General features: G+C 41.0%; 1 protein-coding gene across 7 annotated transcripts in view; it reads left to right on the top strand.

Annotated features, from left to right (window-relative positions):
* LOC115374976 (nucleoprotein TPR-like) overlaps positions 1 to 16,709 on the top strand; it is a 71,307-nt gene extending 54,598 nt beyond the window's left edge. Inside the window, exons 42-55 of one of the 7 annotated variants that reach the window (XM_030074171.1) lie at positions 567 to 770; positions 3,355 to 3,458; positions 4,003 to 4,077; positions 4,682 to 4,915; positions 5,005 to 5,239; positions 7,585 to 7,775; positions 9,797 to 9,868; positions 10,080 to 10,174; positions 10,540 to 10,658; positions 10,972 to 11,070; positions 11,740 to 11,881; positions 12,407 to 12,501; positions 14,443 to 14,559; positions 16,314 to 16,709. In XM_030074171.1, the coding sequence (XP_029930031.1) occupies positions 567 to 770; positions 3,355 to 3,458; positions 4,003 to 4,077; positions 4,682 to 4,915; positions 5,005 to 5,239; positions 7,585 to 7,775; positions 9,797 to 9,868; positions 10,080 to 10,174; positions 10,540 to 10,658; positions 10,972 to 11,070; positions 11,740 to 11,881; positions 12,407 to 12,501; positions 14,443 to 14,559; positions 16,314 to 16,360 (1,829 nt within the window). In that variant the 3' untranslated portion in view covers positions 16,361 to 16,709. The remainder of the gene's footprint in view (positions 1 to 566; positions 771 to 3,354; positions 3,459 to 4,002; positions 4,078 to 4,681; positions 4,916 to 5,004; positions 5,240 to 7,584; positions 7,776 to 9,796; positions 9,869 to 10,079; positions 10,175 to 10,539; positions 10,659 to 10,971; positions 11,071 to 11,739; positions 11,882 to 12,406; positions 12,502 to 14,442; positions 14,560 to 16,313) is intronic. The other 6 variants (XM_030074178.1, XM_030074175.1, XM_030074174.1 and 3 more) reach the window with 6 other exon arrangements.
* Positions 16,710 to 19,738: the final 3,029 nt, after the last annotated feature.

Here is a 19,738-nt window from a genome sequence, read left to right as displayed (position 1 = left end):
CATCAGGCTGCAACATAACAAAAGTGAAAAAGTGAAGGGGGTCTGAATACTTTCTGAATGCACCGTATAAGAAAGAAAAACACACACACACCCACACACACACACACACACACACACACACATATATATATATATATATATATATATAAGAATACTAAATGAATAAATAAAAAAGTCATCACAAGTCTACTTATTATAATATCAGGAAATTATTCACATATATACTGTTAGTGCACTTGAGACACTTCAGTATAATGTATGTATTTCCAGATGGCAATCAAATTAAAATTCACTAATAAAATATAAATAAGGGGGAAAATGAATTAACCAAACATCCAGTTTTCTCCTTCACAAACTAAGTTCAATTGTTCTCCAAACTCTGGTAAAAAGCTATTTTCATAAACTATTGTTTTTTTTGTTTTTTTAATATGTATAAAATATTACCCAGGTATTCAGAAAACGAATTTAAAAGATTGTAGCATCAGGCTGCAACATAACAAAAGTGAAAAAAGTGAAGGGGGTCTGAAAATTTTCTGAATGCACTGTAAATGATGTGTATAATCCAGTGTCGCTCTTTCCAGCGCTGATCAGTGTTGCCGGTTCAGTGCACTCCACCAGCTCCAGTCTGGTGAACACACCAATGACACAGCCAACCAGCTTGCAAGCCACAGCTTTTGTCCAGCCTACCCAGCAACAGGCAACCAGTCAAGACTCAGGGCCTGGTGCAGAGGCAGAGCGACCATCCACATCCTCCGGCCTGATTGGAGCAGGTGAGCAAAATACAGTGCGACAGGAAAAGAGCCGTGTTCAGCTTGTACTCTTAGGTCATATGAGAATAACTGCTTTAACAACTTGATAATGACAAACAAGTACTTGGAAGTGTTCAGTCTCTTTTAAATCAAACAGTGCCATGATTGAAGTTTCCTGTAGTCATTGGATTTTCCACAGTTAACACAAACGCACTGACTGATAGTACATTTGACTTCATGTTTCGCAGCACACAAAACATTAAAATCAGTAATAACTCAGTAATAACCTTTGGAATTTTGCAAGTTGTGATTACAAGGTTAGACCCTCCAGAAACACCCGGCCAACAATCCTTGATTCCGTGGGCTAAAATCCTTGATTATGCGATTAAATATGCGGGGGTTTTATGTCATTTTATGCGGTGAAATTGCGGGAAGTTTCAAAGTATGCAAATAGTTGTGAAATATGCGAAAAGATGCTAAATATGCGGGAACTGGAAAAAAAGGTGATTCTTCTCCCACACCCTGTTATTAGGCTACTACTGAATGAAAAAGACCAATTTTAAAGATATCCTATGATAAACAGGCATACTAGAAGCAAGCTACATCACAGAAAGTGCTGGTAATGTTTAATTTATTTTATTTTATCAATTTAAGCATGGCTTAAACATTCCTCAATCACAAATTTGTCAAAAATAAAACATGCTTCCTGGGGTCCGTTTCACGAAGCAGGTTCAACAAACTCCGAGTCTTACCCCAAACTCTGAGTTGATCTACTCTGACATAGGAAACTCTGAGTTTTAGGTTCCAGAACAGCTGATTTGAGTTAGTTTGATCAACTCGGAGTAGTTTCACCTGGCGTTAAGCGAGTTTGAACATGTTTTTTTTTTTAAAAAAGTGCAACACCACTGCAGCAGCAAAGGAGAGGGACATGGCGTGGGAGAACACTGCTGCTCGGGTCAATGCGTAAGTTTAAATGTAGCCTAGTCCGTTGCAATCACAATAATATTACACGGGGAAACTGCTTGAATGGTAGCCTATTAATTTATTTAATTTAGATGCAATCCCGCGGGGAGAAGCGCACTTGGCAGCAGCTTAAGATGAAATATAAAAACATTGTCAGGAGATGGTCTTAATAACCATCTCCCGACAAATATTTAATTCTCTGCGCAGTAACACTGCACCTTTATACATGGGATCGCTGTTGAAAGGACATGCCATGTTCGTGAAAAAAGTCACCACTTTAAGGCTGAATTATGCTTCCACGTAGGAAGAGCGTACGGAGGTTGTGCGAAGCTTACAGGGGTTGTGTGACCGCCGCAGAGCCTTGCCGCGCGCCTCCCAAAAATTGTAACTACGCGGACCCTACGCAGCCCCACAAGAGCTGTGATTGGTCCACCGAAGTACATCATTTCCGGCATTTCATTGCAACCGGCATCACATCCTGTTGTTATGCCGTCCGGCAGCGCCATTTTTAAAACAACTGTTGTGTCTCAACTCGTCGGTTGTGTTTGAAAACTTTGGAGAGTGCTGGATCTCGCGGAAGAACGCCTGGCCGAGGAGGTGCGCAAGTACCCGCACCTATACGACTCGTCCTCTCGCAGCGACGTTGGTGGGCGGAGAATTGCTCAGTGTGTTTCGCAGAGGTATGTTGGACACACACGCGCTGCATAGGAAATGCGTGCTTCGCACAACCCCCGTACGCTCTTCTAACGCTGAAGCATAATTCAGCCTTTACTACTAATGGACTTCTATTAAAGGCCTGCTGACTGTTTTTTTTAATTTATTATTATTTTTTTAAATAACAGACGGCAGAACTAATATGCCATGCCAAAACTCTTTGTGAAACAGAAAACTCAGTTTCCCTCATTTCAGGGTTAACAGACTCCGAGTTTTAACTAAACCTGCTTTGTGAAACGGACCCCAGCTGAGGTATAAATTGTGGTAGAACAAACCATCTGCTACAATGTTTACAAAAACAGTTTAAACTCAACTGTTGAACATCAACTCTAAACTCTAAAAATAACAGCTCTCAATGAGCCAAACCTATAGGTCTAAATAGTTTAAGAGCCTTATTGCACCATCTGAACCCTGTTCAGTGCAGTATCATCTTTTCTCTCTCCTGTGGGCGCCGTTCTTCCATTAGCTCGTTGTTGTGTTGTGTTGTGTTGTGAATGCAAGAGCTGATGACGTTGGGCCGGGCGCCGCATATAAATTAACATCACAACTCCATGTATTTATTTTACTTATATTTTTCTCATTTTATGCGGAAAATTGTGAAATGAAGCGAGACCCACATATTTCGCATATTTTCCATGGGAATTTGCGATTATTGCGGGGATTATGCACCCTTTTGGAAAATAATTGACCCCCGCATAATCAGCGACATTTGGGTGATTTATGCGGGAATTCATGCGATCGCATAATCGCGTATTTCTGGAGGGTCTACAAGGTGACTAATGTGATGAAAGCCATTCATATTGATCCTTACTGATGACAATTCCGCAAGTTTGAGATATGAGGGTACCTTGCCTAAGCATAATATCCCAAGTAGTATTTATTACCTGACAGCTGAGGTGTGTGTGTGTGTGTGTGTGTGTGGTTTCAGCAGGACCAAAGCGGGGGAGAGAGGAGGAGGAGGGCGAACCGGAGAGCTCACACACTCCTCCAACCACTAAGAAACTACGACTGAGACAAATGATAACACTGCAGGTATACACACACACAGTTACACTAAGACACTGCCCTAACCCACTCCCATCAACCTGAAAACCAGTCACCAAACACTGCATCACCAATCACCAGTCACATGATCATGATCACATGACGGCAAGACTTCCATCATTTAGTAGTAGTGGTGAAAAAAAAGTAAAATCTGGATTAAAACCGTGAATTGTGACTTCTATTTTGTTTACATTTTATTTTTTGGCCATATCGTCCAGCACTACTTTCAACACTTTAAAATCAGTGATGATTGGAATTTGAGCCTTTATTTTTTGCTTGCTCATAAAGCAGTAAACCAATCTCCGTGCTGAATTGGGTAACTGAAATATTTAGTTGTGTGTGTTTGTGTCTGTCTCTGTGTACACTGAACAACTGGTGGTGATAATAGTAATAACAGCAACAGTGGTTACAACAACAACAATCATTTAGTGTAAGTCATCACTAACTCATAACTTGTTGAGGCTTATAAACTGTTAAGACTTTGGATGTGTCATACCGTGTGTGTGTGTGTGTGTGTGTCTGTGTGTTTCAGGTGGAAGGTGATGAAGGGATGGAAGAAGAGCTCGAGGAGGAGAGAGAGCAACAGGACTCGGCTGACAACAGTCAGGTCAGTTAATCAGTTAGTAGAAACCTGGACTGCAAGACACTGAAAACCAGACTAACACACGGGAAACTAGTTATTCCACTGAAATGCCTGCATATAACATAATACATTATAATTAGGGATGGCAATCGAAGGGGACCCCGCAATACAATACGATTCACAATACTTGGGTACCATTTCTATGTATGGTGAAGTATCGCCATTCAGTATAGCTCTATTATGCAATTTTTTACTTTTATTTCTACAATTATTGTAATTAATGTATAAAAAGATGAGAATTAAAATTAAATAAATAAATTAATTAAATTAATAAATACATTTATTTATTAAATGCAGTTAAAATACAAGTAATAATGACAATAAAAATAAGTAATATATATACATATATAAAAAGAGCAAATATATTTAAATTGTTTTTTTTATTCAATTTCCTTTTGTTATTTTATTTAACTGATCAATTCAGGGTCAGCATGGCGATATAAAAATCATCGAACCAAAAAATTACAATTGTAGATGAATAGATTTTTTTTTTTTTTTAATGTCCGATCCCTAATTAGAATATAATATAGTCTAATATAATATAACATAAATCTTTGTGTATGTGTAGGAGCTCCCAGAGGAGGGTTTTCCAGTCCTCGCTGAGGAAGATGAGATCGGGGATGCAGATGTGTCCCAGTCTGTTCCCTCCAATCAAACGACCCCTCAAGCCTCCAGTCAGGAGAGAGACGTCATCGTGATTGACACAGACAGTGAGAGCCGGGAGAGCAAAGAGGGAGAGGAGAAAGAAGAGGAAGAGGAGGAAGATGATGAAGAAGAAGAAGAAGAAGAAGAGGAGGAGGTGGTGCTGCACTGTTAAAACTTGTCAAAGATTTCAGAGGCTTTTTATCTCTTGTCTGAAATTAATGTCCCACCCTGCTGTCTCTGCCTCAGTATAAAGAAGAAGAAGGAGATGATGAGGATGACGAGGATGCTGGTGATGGAGGGATGGGAAGAGGAGAAGAGAGTAATGAGGGGAGCCCAGAGGCAGAGGATGATGAGGAGAATGAGGAGGAGGAGGCTTCAGAAGACACTAATGCTGAGGAGACTCTCTGTGGAGCCTCTTCAGACTCCCATCAGCCCTCAGAGCCCTCACACAGCAGTAAGGAGCAATTACAGCTAGAGAGAAGTGATTATTTTATGCTTGTTAATTTCATATTACAGATGACCCTCTTGTTAACCTTTTATCAGATAAATGTCCAGAAATATCACTTAAAACAGGCTAACATCATTTGTATACAGGTGCCTGTTCAACAGACTGTGGATTGCAGTAGCCATGGACCTTCTGCTTTTGTATTTGCATCATTTATGCATCACCTCGCATGCAGTTTAGGGTGTTACGTTTATCCTTTAAACATCAATAAATAATTACCACATTAATTTTGAGACAATATGGGGTTGGCCTGGAGGAACACCTGATAGAGCGCGTACCACTTGATAAGGCTGAGTTCTGACAGAAGCGTCCTGGGTTCAAGTCTAAGCCCAGTCCATCTGCTCCATGTCATCCCCTCTCACTCTCTCTCCCCTGCCTTTCCTCTCTCTTTACTCTACTATTAAATAAAGCAGAAATGCCCAAAAATAATCTTTTCAATTTTGAGACAATATTATAATTGCCATAAATGACAGACGCTGTCAGACTGTCAGTTGGTGGCAGCCTCACAATGCATTATTTACTCCCAAGTTGGATTTGTCAGAAAATCTGCCATGCTGCTTTACGGCACAAAACAGGCAGGGGATGGAGGAACAGGAAGCAATGAGGCTGATGGGAAATGTGATTCATTTTGAAAGAAAACAGCATTAACAGCAGCACTGATGTGTGATAAAGGGTAGTACTTGTCTGAGCCGTAATTAGGGGCCGGGCAGCCTAAGTTGCCAGGGCCCTCTTGTAGTCCTGCGTGTTCTTCTTCTTCTTCTTTCTTTCTTTCTTTCTTTCTTTCGAGGAAGTCCTACTTCCCTTGCATGAAAAATCACCAAATTTTGCACAAAGGTCCAGTCCCATGCCAGATTACCTCAGATTCAAACACAAGCCAATAGTCCTGATGGTGGCGCTACAGCAAACCTCTAAATTTGAAAATTCATAACAAATCAACCATATGTGCTATGCAACTTTCACCAAAATGTAGCCCCGATACTGAAGAAACTTTTGTGCACTTAAACCTATCGCAAATTATGAAGTCCATCACTCTGTTTTTTTTCAAAAACTGTAAAACTTATTAAACCTATCTCCTCCCACAATTTTTGCTCAATTGACACCAAACTTGCTACATAGCATCTTCAGACTGTCCTACACAAACGATCCACGGAGATTTTCGATTGATCAAAAATTGAGCCTACAGTGATTTTTTTTTTTTTTTTTTTTTTTTTTTTTTTTTTTATATACAGTAATTTGAAAGCTGCCTTTCCATGCATAGGCTGCTGCTATCATGTGACTGGCTTAGTCCACTTGTGAATCCTCACAATTTGAGGAATTAGCTCAGTGAGATAGAAGATGGTCCTTGGCCTCAGAGATCTTGAGTTCAAGCCTTAGCTTGTTATTGTTGCTGTAATTCCCATAATAACCTAGAATTAGTTTTAAACATATTGCTGTGTTGTCACTTGCTAATTAGCTCAGTGAGGTTGAGCATTGTCCTTCATGCCAGAAATTGTGAGTTCATACCTCAGCTGATGCAAAATGCACATTAGAATGCCATCTTCCAATTCTCCACTTGTTGCTCAGAATTGCCTAAAATTGCCCGGCCCTGACCACTGCTGCACAGCAGCTATAATTTCATTTGTTCTCTATTATTCTATCAAAGTACCCCAGTTTAGTAATAATTCATTGATGTATCGCCTTGAGCTAAACCTAGGAGTGTATCTGGATGCAACACATAATAGTAATGCATTTATACTGACATTGTGTTTGCATGCAAATAAATAGGCTTGTTGCACAGCTGAGGGGAAAATAATGTTAAAATGCTTTACTAGTGATGGTCCATTTAGACTCTTGAGATGTTTAAACAAACTTGGTTGGGATTATCTCAAAGTGAATCCAGCCAGTGGACACTGCCACTGTTCCCTGCTGCCTGAAGATGAACTGATCCATGACCTCAGTGAATAGCATTTTGTGGTGGGGCACTGTGTCACATTTAGAGGATACATCAGTAGCTATTAAGGCTAATGGTTAGCATTCTTGTATTGCAAAACCGCTTAAAAGTTGGAAGGTTTAGAGATGTTTACTGCAGTGCCATCTTTTCAGATAGGGGCATAAAATTGAAATCCCTGGTAAAGAGCAACTCCTAATGAAGAAGCCTTGATTTTATTTGTTCCTGTGTAAAAGAATGGCAGTAGTGGATTTGTACCATCTTGGCAAAAACTTGTGTGGTGTGTGTGCCATTGTTTATGGAGAACTGAAAGACAACAGACGGGTGCAGAAGGGGCAGGGAAGTTTAATGTTTGACTCATGTCAGTTTTTAATTGATTGTTTTTTTTCTCCAGGTGAAGGCAGCAGTAGTGCTACATCAGAGTCGGACCCCCCCAGAGACCCAGTGCACCCCCCACCCAGCTCCTCTTCTGCCCCCTCCTCCCTCACCCCTCGCCTCTCACATACCCGTCGGCCCCACCACCCTCTCCCCCCACAACTCTGCATCCAGACCACTGCTCAAGAGCTTGGACCTCCACACACACAGGTATACACACACACACACACACAGGTGTGGACTGTTCATGTTGAAGCACTTGTTAGTCATTCTGAGTGACTAACAGACAGAGCCTGGAGAGTGTTGCTGTGACTCATCTTGTTAAGTGGCAGGTGTCTGGTTTTGAAATAGTGTTCTAGTGTGTGTCTGGATGTTAGATGCTAAGTTGCTTTCAGGGGATGTCCTCTTGTCAGTGTGTAACCACCTTAAGAGAAATTAATGTTTTCAAGAGGAGGAAACTCCATATTCTTTTGCAAGTATTTGCAAGTTTTAGCACGTCTTGTTTAGAGGTGGGTATGAGTACTTGAGTATTCGTCAGTACTCGTCAGTATTTGAGTAACGTCTTCCTATTCGTGCACCTCTGCAGTGTGTTGGTTTTGGCTACAACTCATTTGGCATTACATGCACCATGTCAGCCGCAACCAGGAAGAGTGATGTCTGGATATACTATAAAAGACGACGCTAACGTGCAGTGCAAGATATGTGGCGTTTAACTTGCATATCAGAGAAATACTAGCTCGATGCTTAACCACATGCTCTTAAAGCACAAGGAGAAAACAGTGGAGACAGCTAACAGGCAGCCTTGCATCACATCTTTTGCTAGTCCTGTTAGCACACGCCGACGCTATTTGAACTTTGTGTTTATGATTTAGGCTGTTGATTGAGAGTTACATGTTAAGCAAAAATGTGCGTCGAAGCGTTGCTGTGAACCATACCCAGCGCAGAGCACAGCCCAAACCACGCGCTATGTGAAAGCCCCTTAAAGTATGGGAATGCATTATTTTCCACTACTTAATTCTTGCTTGAATTTTATTTGGGAATTTGATTTTAAGATTTTAAGAGCAAGGGTTGTATTAAAAAAAAGTCAAATACATATTGAAATGTTAAGAAATTAATGTTTTTTCATTGATATGCATAATATAGCATGTGTATGTCCCCAGTCTTGTTGTGGATCTTTGGTGCAAACTCGATGATTTTCATACAGTGAGCTGACAGCCACACATCACTCTGCAGCCGCACAGTCAGCACAACATAGAAGAGATTAAAGAAGAAGCTGCGCTGCAGTCAGTGACCTTTTCAACTCGACTAGCTAGCAGCAATGGAAGTTCAAACGATCAAATCAGAGGCTGCATGGAGTGGCTCTTAGCCACGCTTACATCTCATAGTTGACAGTTGATGAACAAGAAAAATGCTGAAAGTTCAAAGTTACCCTCTTTTACTTGAGTAGTTTTTTAACAAGGTAACTCAAACTCAAGTACATTTTTGGATGAGTAGCTGTACTCTTAACTCCACAGCTTGCACTCATTAAGTATGCATGGATCTACGAACATGCAAATAGTCTCTGCCGACACACCGGCTCCCAGGAATTAACTATTTATTTGTTTGTGCTACTTATCTCCAGCTCTGCCTTCTCTTCCTTAACCATCTGAGATCAAATGTTTGCAAACACAGACATCATTCTGATGTTGTATAAAATGAAATGATCTATACCTTTTTGAAGATGCTTTGCCCTGGAATACAAAGACCACCTCTTCTTTTCATCAAAGAATGTCTTTAATCTTGAATTTAACTTGTTGAAATCACTTTCAAGCAAACTGTTTCAGCCACACGACTTTAGCTTTCAGCTTTAATTTAATTTAGTAGGCTAAATAGTTCATTTAGTTGAGATTTGTGCACATGGATTAACATTTCTTGTATACACTGTTCAAAAAATTAAGGGAACATTTAATCATCATAATACAACATCAACACTGTGACACTGTAATAACCAGCCAATGATGTAATACTTTATTATATTATTGGCAAAAAGTTATAACATTATTGGTTCCGAAATTTGATTACATTATTGGTCAATTATTACAATTTCAGCATTCATTACATTAAGAATGGAAAAATCATTCCATTATTGGCAGTTATTATGTTATCAGCTGCTACAGCAGGTTATACAACTTGTAACAGCCCAAACTGCTGCTTACTAAACATACAGTGATGATGTGTGTTTGTCCATCCAGAGACAGTCCTCTCAGCTCCGACGGCCATCAGTGGGACGAGTACCTCAGCTAACGCCTGGAATTGGAAGTATGGTAAGAGACAGTTCATGGATGCATTTTTTTCCCTCTTTTGTTTTTTGTTTGTTTGCTAATGTGTGTGTTGGTGTTACTGGTTTTATAAATGAAAAATTACATGCCACACAAAACATCCACATCTGAACCAGTAACTCTGTGTGTGTGTGTGTGTGTGTGTGTGTGTGTGTGTGTGTGTGTGTGTGTGTGTGTGTGTGTGTGTGTGTTTCAGCAACAACATTTTTTTGATGATGATGACAGGATGGTTCCCAGTACTCCCACCCTGGTGGTCCCACACCGTACTGATGGCTTTGCTGAGGCTATACAGTAAGACACACACACAGAGACGGTGTTATTATATACAGTATACAAAGTAAAATACACAGACACACTGGCAACTTCACTAACTTTACACTAACTTTTTCACTAATTTTATATTCCATATACCCACTGGTATTTGAAGTCCTGGAATACCATGGGATTCAGAGTTGGTATTCCAGGGTGTTTTACAGATGGTCAGTCTACTGGAATGAGGCAGAATGTTATCCAGCTTTTTTAATACATCCATTGCATCAACTAGTGGTTTTCAGTCCAACTGAAGTAGAACCCATGCTGAATAATATGAACAAATCAGGAAGGAGGAACATTTAGCCATGAAAATTTGTAAAATGGAATGTCTCTCCTCTCCTTAGCTCACCTCAGGTAGCAGGGGAGAGATTATCCACCAGGTTCAGGTTTGGACCTCCAGAAGACCTGCTACCTCAGACATCAGCTTCACACTCTGACCTGGGACAGCTGGCCTCACAAGGAGGTACTACACACACACACACACACACACACACACACACACACACACACACACACACACACACGCAAATACCTAATAAGAGCAAAGAAGCTAAACCTCAAACAGACAGTTATGCAAAATCCTGTTCTCCCATTTTTCCAAATGCTTAATTTTTTTTTTTCTTAAATATGGTGTGTGTGTGTGTGTGTGTGTGTGTGTGTGTGTGTGTGTGTGTGTGTGTGTGTGTGTGTGTGTGTGTGTGTGTGTGTGTGTGTGTGTGTGTGTGTGTGTGTGTGTGTGTGTGTGTGTGTGTGTGTGTGTGTGTGTGTGTGTGCAGGTCTTGGTATGTATGAGTCTCCTCTGTTTCTGGCTGCTCATGAAGAAGAGGGGGGTGGACGGAGTGTCCCCACCACACCGTTGCAGGTGGCTGCACCAGGTAACACAGACACACATCTCAGAATCCATGGTTTCAGTATACAGGAGCAACTAATCTGTGCCAATAATTAGCATATGCTGTATAACCTCATCACAAGTGTATCAGCAGTGTGTTATTTATGAGGTTAATTTAGTGCAAAACTTCACAAACAAAATGTGTTTCATTTTTGTTTGTGTTTCTAACGTAAACCTGCTTTTTAGTATCTTTTCTCTTTGAGTTCAATCAATTTTGTGCATGCCAGTTGTCTGCTTGTCCTTAAAAAGTCTTACAATATCTGCAATTCAGTTTTACAAGTATTAGGCTTTAAAAGTCATTAATAGTCTTAAATTGAACTGAAGACCAAGTGGATGTATCCCAGAAAACCCTCACCCAACTAGAATCCTAACTTTAGCCAATGTGTGTATCTTTCCCAGAACTATGGTGGGTTTCTTATTAATGTAGCAGGTGTCCAGCAATAATGTCAACTAGGCTTACATGATTTGTGATTGAAATTTCTATTGCCCACATACTTTTTTCAAATTTCCTCTCTACTTAGATAGAGAGTGAGACATAGATTTTAGACCAAAAATCTTCAAACAGGTTTTATATAACAGATATTAGCCCTGGTTGTGTGGTGTAGGAAAATATTGAGATTAGTAAATAGTCTTATTCCTGTCTCTGTCTCTGCAGTGACAGTCTTCACAGAGTCTCTGCCCTCAGACAGCAGTGACAACATGGCCTCCCAGTCTGTTCCCATGGTTACCGCCTCCACGGGAATCACTGCTGCCACCGACGATGGAGACGAGGTTTTCATGGAGCAAGAAGGCGAGGGGTGAGCCTCTTCTTACCAGTCTGGGCTGGGCTGAGGGCCTTTCCACTGATCACACTGAAACATGAGACTTACAAGAATAAATAGATTTTTATAAGCTCAAGTGGCAGAAGCAAACTGAAGCTGTAGGTTTGAATTTAGACAGGCAGCATTTTGACTGATTTTAGGAGCCAGTCAGGAGATTCAAACCAACAACCTCTCTGAGAGGGCAGTCAATGGGTAACATCATCTCGACATTTGAATGTTAAGTAAGCTGCTGCTAAAAAAAAGAAGAGAGAGAGTGAGAATTAATTAATTAATTAATTAAATCATGGCTTACAATTAAATTCTATTGCACTAAACTTTACAACTGGTTGAAAAATAAAAACTGGTTTCAGTGCGTGAGTTAAAAAAAATAAATAATTGGAACTTCAATGTATTCAAGGTAACAGACAACTGACTGTGTGTGTGTGTGTGTGTGTGTGTGTGTGTGTGTGTGTGTGTGTGTGTGTGTGTGTGTGTGTGTGTGTGTGTGTGTGTGTGGTGTAGTCCTATCGAGTCTTTAGAGAGTCAGCAGACAGACATGGAACCTACAGGACAGCAGAGTGATGACACCGCTCTGCCGTCCACCAGCCAAGACCTGGGTAATTTCTTCTGCTTTCTATGTACTTCAACATTGCAGTGTGCCTTAGACTACTTTGGTCCTCCTCATGAAACATCAGCCATTATTTCTTTGTGAGAGGAATGTCAGGGGCTATAATGTTGAAGTCAGTTTGCCTTTTTCACCTTGTTGTGTGTGAGTTAGAGTTCTGCATGGGGCGGGGCTACCCACAGGACCTGCACAAGATATGTGCAGTGTAGCTATTTTATTGATGATTGCTAGTGGGCGTACACAGGCATGCTGTAATACACACATTTTGGGTTTTTTGTTTGTTTTTGTGGGCTGGACACAAGTAGTTCGCGGGCCAGCCGCAGGGTGGAAAATTGGAGGGAGGTTACTGTGATGTACAGGACAATGGGAGTTGGACTGAAAACAGACTCAAATGCACAGAATACGAAACCAAAAACAAGCAGGGTAAAGTTTATTGCAACATATACTTTATCGGCCAGTAGCCTACAGGTGCCTCCAGTCCACCTAACTCAGCCATCAGCACGGTAACCCTATAGTCGCATGCCCAGGGGGGGTTCGATTCTTTGGGTAACACTTCAATATCGATTCAGTAATAAGTCGAAATGCACAAATATTTTTTGCTGCTTAGCCACATTATTCGGAGCTGACGTTAACTTGGAGTGGCACACCCCCAGCTGAAATAAAACATCTGCTGTTGAGTTTATTAAAAGACAGATGTTTTTATGGTGCCGACACTGGATTGCAGTTGCCTGTATTTAAATATAACTGTTAACATAAGTTGGTTGTAGATAAAGATCAGTTGTGTTGGTGAGTCGTTGTCACGGCACCTGTTAGATTAAAAATGACTGAGAAGTCGGCAGAAGTATAACTATCAGTCCATGAAAAAAAAAATTTTTCCAGCAGATATTCTAGTTACATCATGATAGCGCTCGCAAAGCAGTTTTGTGTTGCTATGTGTGGTATTTATTCAGTTTTGGGGAATCACGATGTCAGGAAAACATGATAAGCCCAAGTTGGTTGGCTGACAAGGACTAGTTAACGTCAGATCTCATGTTTTCTCATGAGAATACTAGCAAAAAGCATTTATATTTTGAGAGCAAAATGCTCACAGTATGAATATTTTTTGATTATACATTTAATTTTGTTGGTAATAGTTGTATAATCGCATTATTACACGAGAGGGTGTGCTTGACCGTCATTATTGTCACTTCAGTGATGCGCCTGTTAGCATCAAGCACACCCTCTCGTGTAATAATGCTTAAAAGGATGTGTGGAGTTGCATCTGTTTTGGTTTAGCCACAGGTTGCTGCATAACATGGGCCTGGTGTCGGCTAAGGTGGCTGTGCAGGTTCGTGGTATTATTACACTACCTTAATACTGCCTGGCACAGTTTACACACGACTTGACTCTCGTCTGTTACCTGTGTCAAGGGGTTACATTTAAATCCAAAGTGAGCCCAACGTCAGATTTTAAAGTCACAGGCGCCGACTTAATGCTGCTGCTACTTGCTTCCATGATGTTGTTGTGTACAGTGTGGCTTCCGTCCGTACAACGTGAATCATACGGAGGTGTTGCTCACCGCGCCCCCTACTGGTTAGGGGTTGAATCGATTCAGAGGCTTTTCTGAATCAATATTTCGGTAGTTAATAAGTTATTTATTTTGAATTTTCTAGATCTTTTGATAAATTGTGAATCACCTTTTTTCTGTTCTTGAAAGAAATCAAGTGAATGTACTTGGGTTTCAGAAGGTTATTCCTTATTAGTAGCAGCTTGTGCTTTATAGCAGCAGCAGCTCTTTTTGGAAAAAGTTGATTTATTAGGTTCTGATTGGTTCAGTCTTTGGCAGATTTTTTTCTGTTGTTGTCTACATGCTGCTGTGATAGTCCTGTATACATTTTAGCATCACTGACAGGTTCATTCAGTGTGATCTGATTTCTCCTCTCTGGCTTTGCAGACACCAGCAGCATGGCTCCACGGCGCCCACTGTCAGGCCAGCCTCAGAACAGCAGCCTGTTGGCCAGAGGAAGCCGAGGAGGTCGGGGCGAGGTCAGGGCCACACTCAGCCGCAGAGGTAACACTCTAACCTGTCCTTCAGAGTCTAAAAGAGGAGCTTAGTCTGTCAGTGTCTCTGGCTGGATGCTTTGAACTTTTCTCCTCTATGCCAGTTTCTCAAAAAGAAATTGAGGGACAGGGGGGCGCTTAAATATAGCATCTCAAGCAGGGATACTCAAATACCTGAACCTGGGGGCCACTTTAGGAAAATGACATGGGGCCAGGGGCCAGTTGACAAAATGACAACATTAATGATACTTGATTACTTCTCTCTCTCATTTGTTTTATTTTCACAAAACGTATCAAAAGGTAAGTGCAATGATAGTCTTTTATGGTTTGGCTTTTCATTTTTGTTATGTCCACAACACAGTTTGGAATCAAATGAATTTGCCACATTTTTCCTCAATATTGAATAATTCTGTAAGTGCGATTTGGACATTTAACACAAACAACTTTTTACATGAACAACAAATGTACATGAACAGCTTTCTGTGCGTCTGTCTGCTGTCAGGTGGGTTAACACTGAAGATACCTGAGCACATCTCCTTCAGCTGCTTCACACAGAGTCATGTATGACTTGGCCACATTCAACACAGATCTGTTCTGAGTGAGGGCAGCCTTGCCTGTTTAGATGAGTTAATTATATACTAGTAATGTAATTAATGATAAGATCATATCTTTATTGCAATTTTAAAATAATAATTTTGATATTATTATTTTGTATTTTAGCATTTTATTTTTATTTTTGATTGATTGCTTGGGGGGCCAGTCAAAATTGTGTCACAGGCCGGAAGTGGTCCGAGGGCCGGACTTTGAGTATCCCTGATCTGAAGTATTTGTCTTAAGTTTAATACTTACGGAGATAAATGACCTAAACTGAGGGGTGTAACATTAAACTACTCCACTTTGGGTGTTTTGCATAAATCAGTTTAGGAGGATGTGTTACAGCTAACACAGCGACTGAGTTCAGACTTTAACTAGACATAACAGAAAAACTTACTGAAAACTTTGTTGCAGGTATTCAAATTTTTTTCTTGTCTATTTCTTAGTTATGGTTTTACAAATAAGAATAAAATGAGTGTGGTAACGTCCCTTGTGTTATATTGTATTATATATTTATATTAGCCTCTGTTAGACTGGTGTAGTGACAGTATTTAACTTAAGATGAATACTTACGATGCAGTATGCAAGTGCTCCTGTGTACCTGAATTGTTTTTGAAAAACAGCTCTAATGTTCCCTGTCTGTTAAAATGGTAGTGGTCTAATTCCTGCTGCTCTCAGTATTTCACAGCTTTTGTCTGAATCTAAAATTCCTCCTCCAACCTCCTTCTTGGTTGTTGTTTTCCATAATGTCCATAAAGGCAGACATATTTTTTTGGAATAAGATTTCTAACTCATCTATTTCATCTCAGATTTCCCTGATTCAGTTGTTTTCAACTGTCAAAATCTACGTGATGAAACTTAATTTGCCCTTAAGTATTTTTTCACTTTCCACTTGAGATTTTCCCTCGCTTGAGTCAAAACTTAAAACCAAAACTCAAAACCCTGACTTCCTCTTCGAAAAGCAGTTACAGAGTTACAAAGTGGACGCAAGTCAGTGCAATTGTGATGAAGAAGCTGTTTATTGGAGTTACTGAAGCAGAGAGCAGCACACACACACACACACACACACACACCACATCGATTTTGGGCATTAAATCACAACAAAACAGGTGATGCAGGGCAGAACTGAGCGTTTCTTTCTCCTCCTTGCTTCCTTCCATTCATCTCCAGGTTTCACTCGAAGAGGAGGAGCTATGGGCAGAGGGAATGTCCCCTAGTGATGACATCGTCAGCACCAGCCCAGTCTGCTCAGCCAATTAGAAAGAAAAACTTTGCTCTCCTGGAAATATTAATTTTTGATAAAGTAGGTATGAATTTAACTAGGATATTCACTTTCTCACAACCATTGGTTTCTGTGCAGTCAAAGTCAGATATCACACCATTACAGGAGGGATATGAGAGTTCTGTATTGTTTTGCTTGATCTTTCTTTTAAGATTTGTTTTTGTCATTTGGTTTCAGGTTTATGGAGCTTTTAGTATTGTAATTTTGGTAGTTTAATTGTTCTCTCAGTGCACTGTTATGTTCATACATTTCTCTGTTCCATTAATAAAATTGATTAATGAGAAGCAGTGTTGTTGTGTGGTTTTCTAGCCAGAGTGGGGCCCAAGAGTTATAAATAGATGAACTCAAGCGTGATGGATCTGCACACACACAATAGCTACCAGCAAACATTTCACAAGAAGTCATAAGAAAAGTGCATTTCAATGATGTCATGAGTTTGTATTTTAACATAGTCCTTGTTGAAGGGAGGGACTGTTGGACCAGAACAAGCATGGGAAGTGAGTCAGTGCTTTATGCATAATGCTCACAAATTTTGGGTGCTTAGAAGTGAATAAAGTACCATTACAAGAATACCAGCATGGTGTCTTGGGGAAAAGAAAACTTTTAAGAGGGTGCAAATTGGTTTTTTTGGGTTTTTTTTTTTTTTTTTTTTTTTTAAACCAGTACACCGTGAAGTGACTGCTCATTATACCCAGTTTCCCACAAAGAAAAAGTAATAGGGTTTTTAAATCAAATCAAATCAAAATATGAGCCAATAAAAAGGTCAGATTTTCATGCTAAATGGAGAATTGGCTTATGATTGTTTCCACGTGGTAGTTTCTGGCAGCCATCTGAGTTGTGCAGAAGCAGAGTTTAGCAGGAAATGGCCTCCGTCTGTTCAGCTTCATGGGGTGAAGTTAAGGACACTGCAGCCAGCGCATGATGGAGTTGGCTGGGTGGGGTGGGCTGGCGTTCTGAGCTGCCATCATGCTAGAGCCGTCTGCATTGGTTGCCTGGGCAGCATGGGGGAGTGTGGGGGGAGCTGTGAAGGCTGCAGACGGGTGGGGCTTGGCCAGGGCCGGTAGGTCACCTGAGATCTTGATGTTGAAGAACAGAGCTGTGGAGAGACAGAGGGTTTAGAGTTCATGCTCACAACTTGACCAGAAGAGCAGAAGAACTCTATTCACTATCGTGACAAACTCATCTGGTATTCCATATATTTAAATTTGTCTATTTTCATGATAAACTAGACCGATTATGCTCCGTAGGGCATATAAATCTGCCCACGCTATGCAGTTCTCAAGAACGTTACTTTTCATGTTTTTAATTAAAGGTATTTTTTCGTTTATTAAATTCATACAAACAGCTGTGTGTGGGTGTGTGGGTGTGTGTGTGTGTGGCTGATTTAGGGAGTATTTCTATTGCTGTAGTGATCTACCTTTTTGTAATAGGCCACACCCACCACCACACTCCCTTTTGGCCAATCAGCATGAAAGGTTGATCAGCCCACTGCACTGACTTTAATGTCTGGAGGGACTTGAATGTGCCTACTGGCTTTTCTGACATCTACAGTGTCATCAGTTTGAGTACTGTTGCAGTTTTCTATTGTTTTGTCTTGTCTTTTTCTTTTCTTTCTTCTTTGGAAAAATGCACATGACCGTGTATAAAACTGCCTTAGGTGAAAGGGTAGGCTCCTTAAAAGCTTTGCTTCAGCCTTACCCTTTTGGTTGAATCCTTACTAAATGTTTTGTTTGAATTAATTGTAGTGATAAGAAATATGAGTCTGTGTTATAATGTTTGGATTGAGTTCAGACTGAACTCAAATTCCATCCAACTCCGCTGGCAGACATTAAAAAAAGAGGTTGTGTGTGAGGTTCTTACGTCCAGAGAAAACGTAGTGTTCGTATCCTTCACTCCTCTGGGGGTTTGGCATGGACAGAGCACAGGTGACCGGGGTGGGAAATCCCTTCAGAGACACTTTGAGGTTGATCTCGCCACTCAGAACCCCTTCTGGAGGCAAGACAGTGTTAACAGAGCTGTTACTAATGAAGCACTGTTATAGTGCCACGAGACACTGGAGGAATTCTTCTCCAGTGTTCTCCTGGGTTTTTAACCAAGTCAACTGCATGCATCTAACAAGCTGGCTCTTTGGGTGGTTTGCTGGCTACTCACCAGCCTGGCGGGCCGTGCGGCTCGTGTAGGACGTCCTGGATTTCCTGCTGCAGGAGGGAGCACTGCCTGGCGGGAACATGTACCTCTGCATGGTGTCTCCTATACGACGGACAGAGAGGGACAACAAAACTGCTGTCACTGTTGTCCACCAACGACAACAGATGGGGGTTCAGTGCCTTGCTCAAGGGCTGCTCATTCACTTTCCCAACACACATTTTCTCTGCTGGTCCATGGATTTGAACCAGCAAATGGTAGCAGATCACTGTCTTTCAACCAGAGGAGCCAGGCTCTAACCTCCCACTCTGCTCAAGTGCTCTAGAGCAAGACACCAAGGCCCTATCAGGTGCTCTGTAGCAGAATCTGACCTCTGACCTCCAAAGGGAAAACAGTTTCCCCACTAGATTCATCAGAGTCCGATTTTATTATTACCTTGTGTGTATGGTAGCACTGTCTGGCTTGAGTTGCCCTACATGCTAGACTTTAAGCCACTGTTGGACAGACTACTGATGTTTGGAGACCAGTAACAAAGACAACTAATGTTTACACTGGACAAAAAGGACAAAAGGAGTGTGTTTTCTTATATATGTTGAATCTCCTGTCCTGTCCCGGTTCAAACAGCAGATGTATAGTGGTTTACAGTGGTTTACATTCTACTGTACATTTTCAAACTAAAACTTTTTTTATTTAGCATTCTAAGTGGATTAAGGCAGTTATTTTTCAGAGTGTTAGCTGGGGGGAAGTCCAGCTCAACAGCAGGAGGCTAACAGTTAGCATGTGGAGCATCCAGCCAGTATCCAGCACTCAGTAACAATGAGAGGAAGAGAGCACCACTACTGTCCTACAGAGCAGCTAAGATTTTCAAGATGGATGAGCTATCCATTTAAGCTACTCACCCCCTTTAAAGAAGTACACTGTCTCAGGTCTGCCCCTGGTGGCCGGTAGAGGCAGTGCAGCACTGATGCCTCCTGTTAGACCAGAGAATTCAAATGCCAGAGGCTGGGGGTAGCCTGGCTCCACCATCATGTTGCCGTCTAGACGCCAGAGCTGGTCTCCCTGTTTGGGTGGGTGGGTGAGGTAATATTAAGCTCTCTTTTGTATTTCATCATAATTGGACGTCCATGAACATGAAAACTCCACATAGAAAGGAATGTAGATAGATAGA

Source organism: Myripristis murdjan, chromosome 17, assembly GCF_902150065.1.
Source record: "Myripristis murdjan chromosome 17, fMyrMur1.1, whole genome shotgun sequence".
NCBI lineage: Eukaryota > Metazoa > Chordata > Actinopteri > Holocentriformes > Holocentridae > Myripristis > Myripristis murdjan.
The sequence above is the reverse complement of the archived record's forward strand: the minus strand, read 5'-3'. Positions and strand labels throughout refer to the sequence as shown.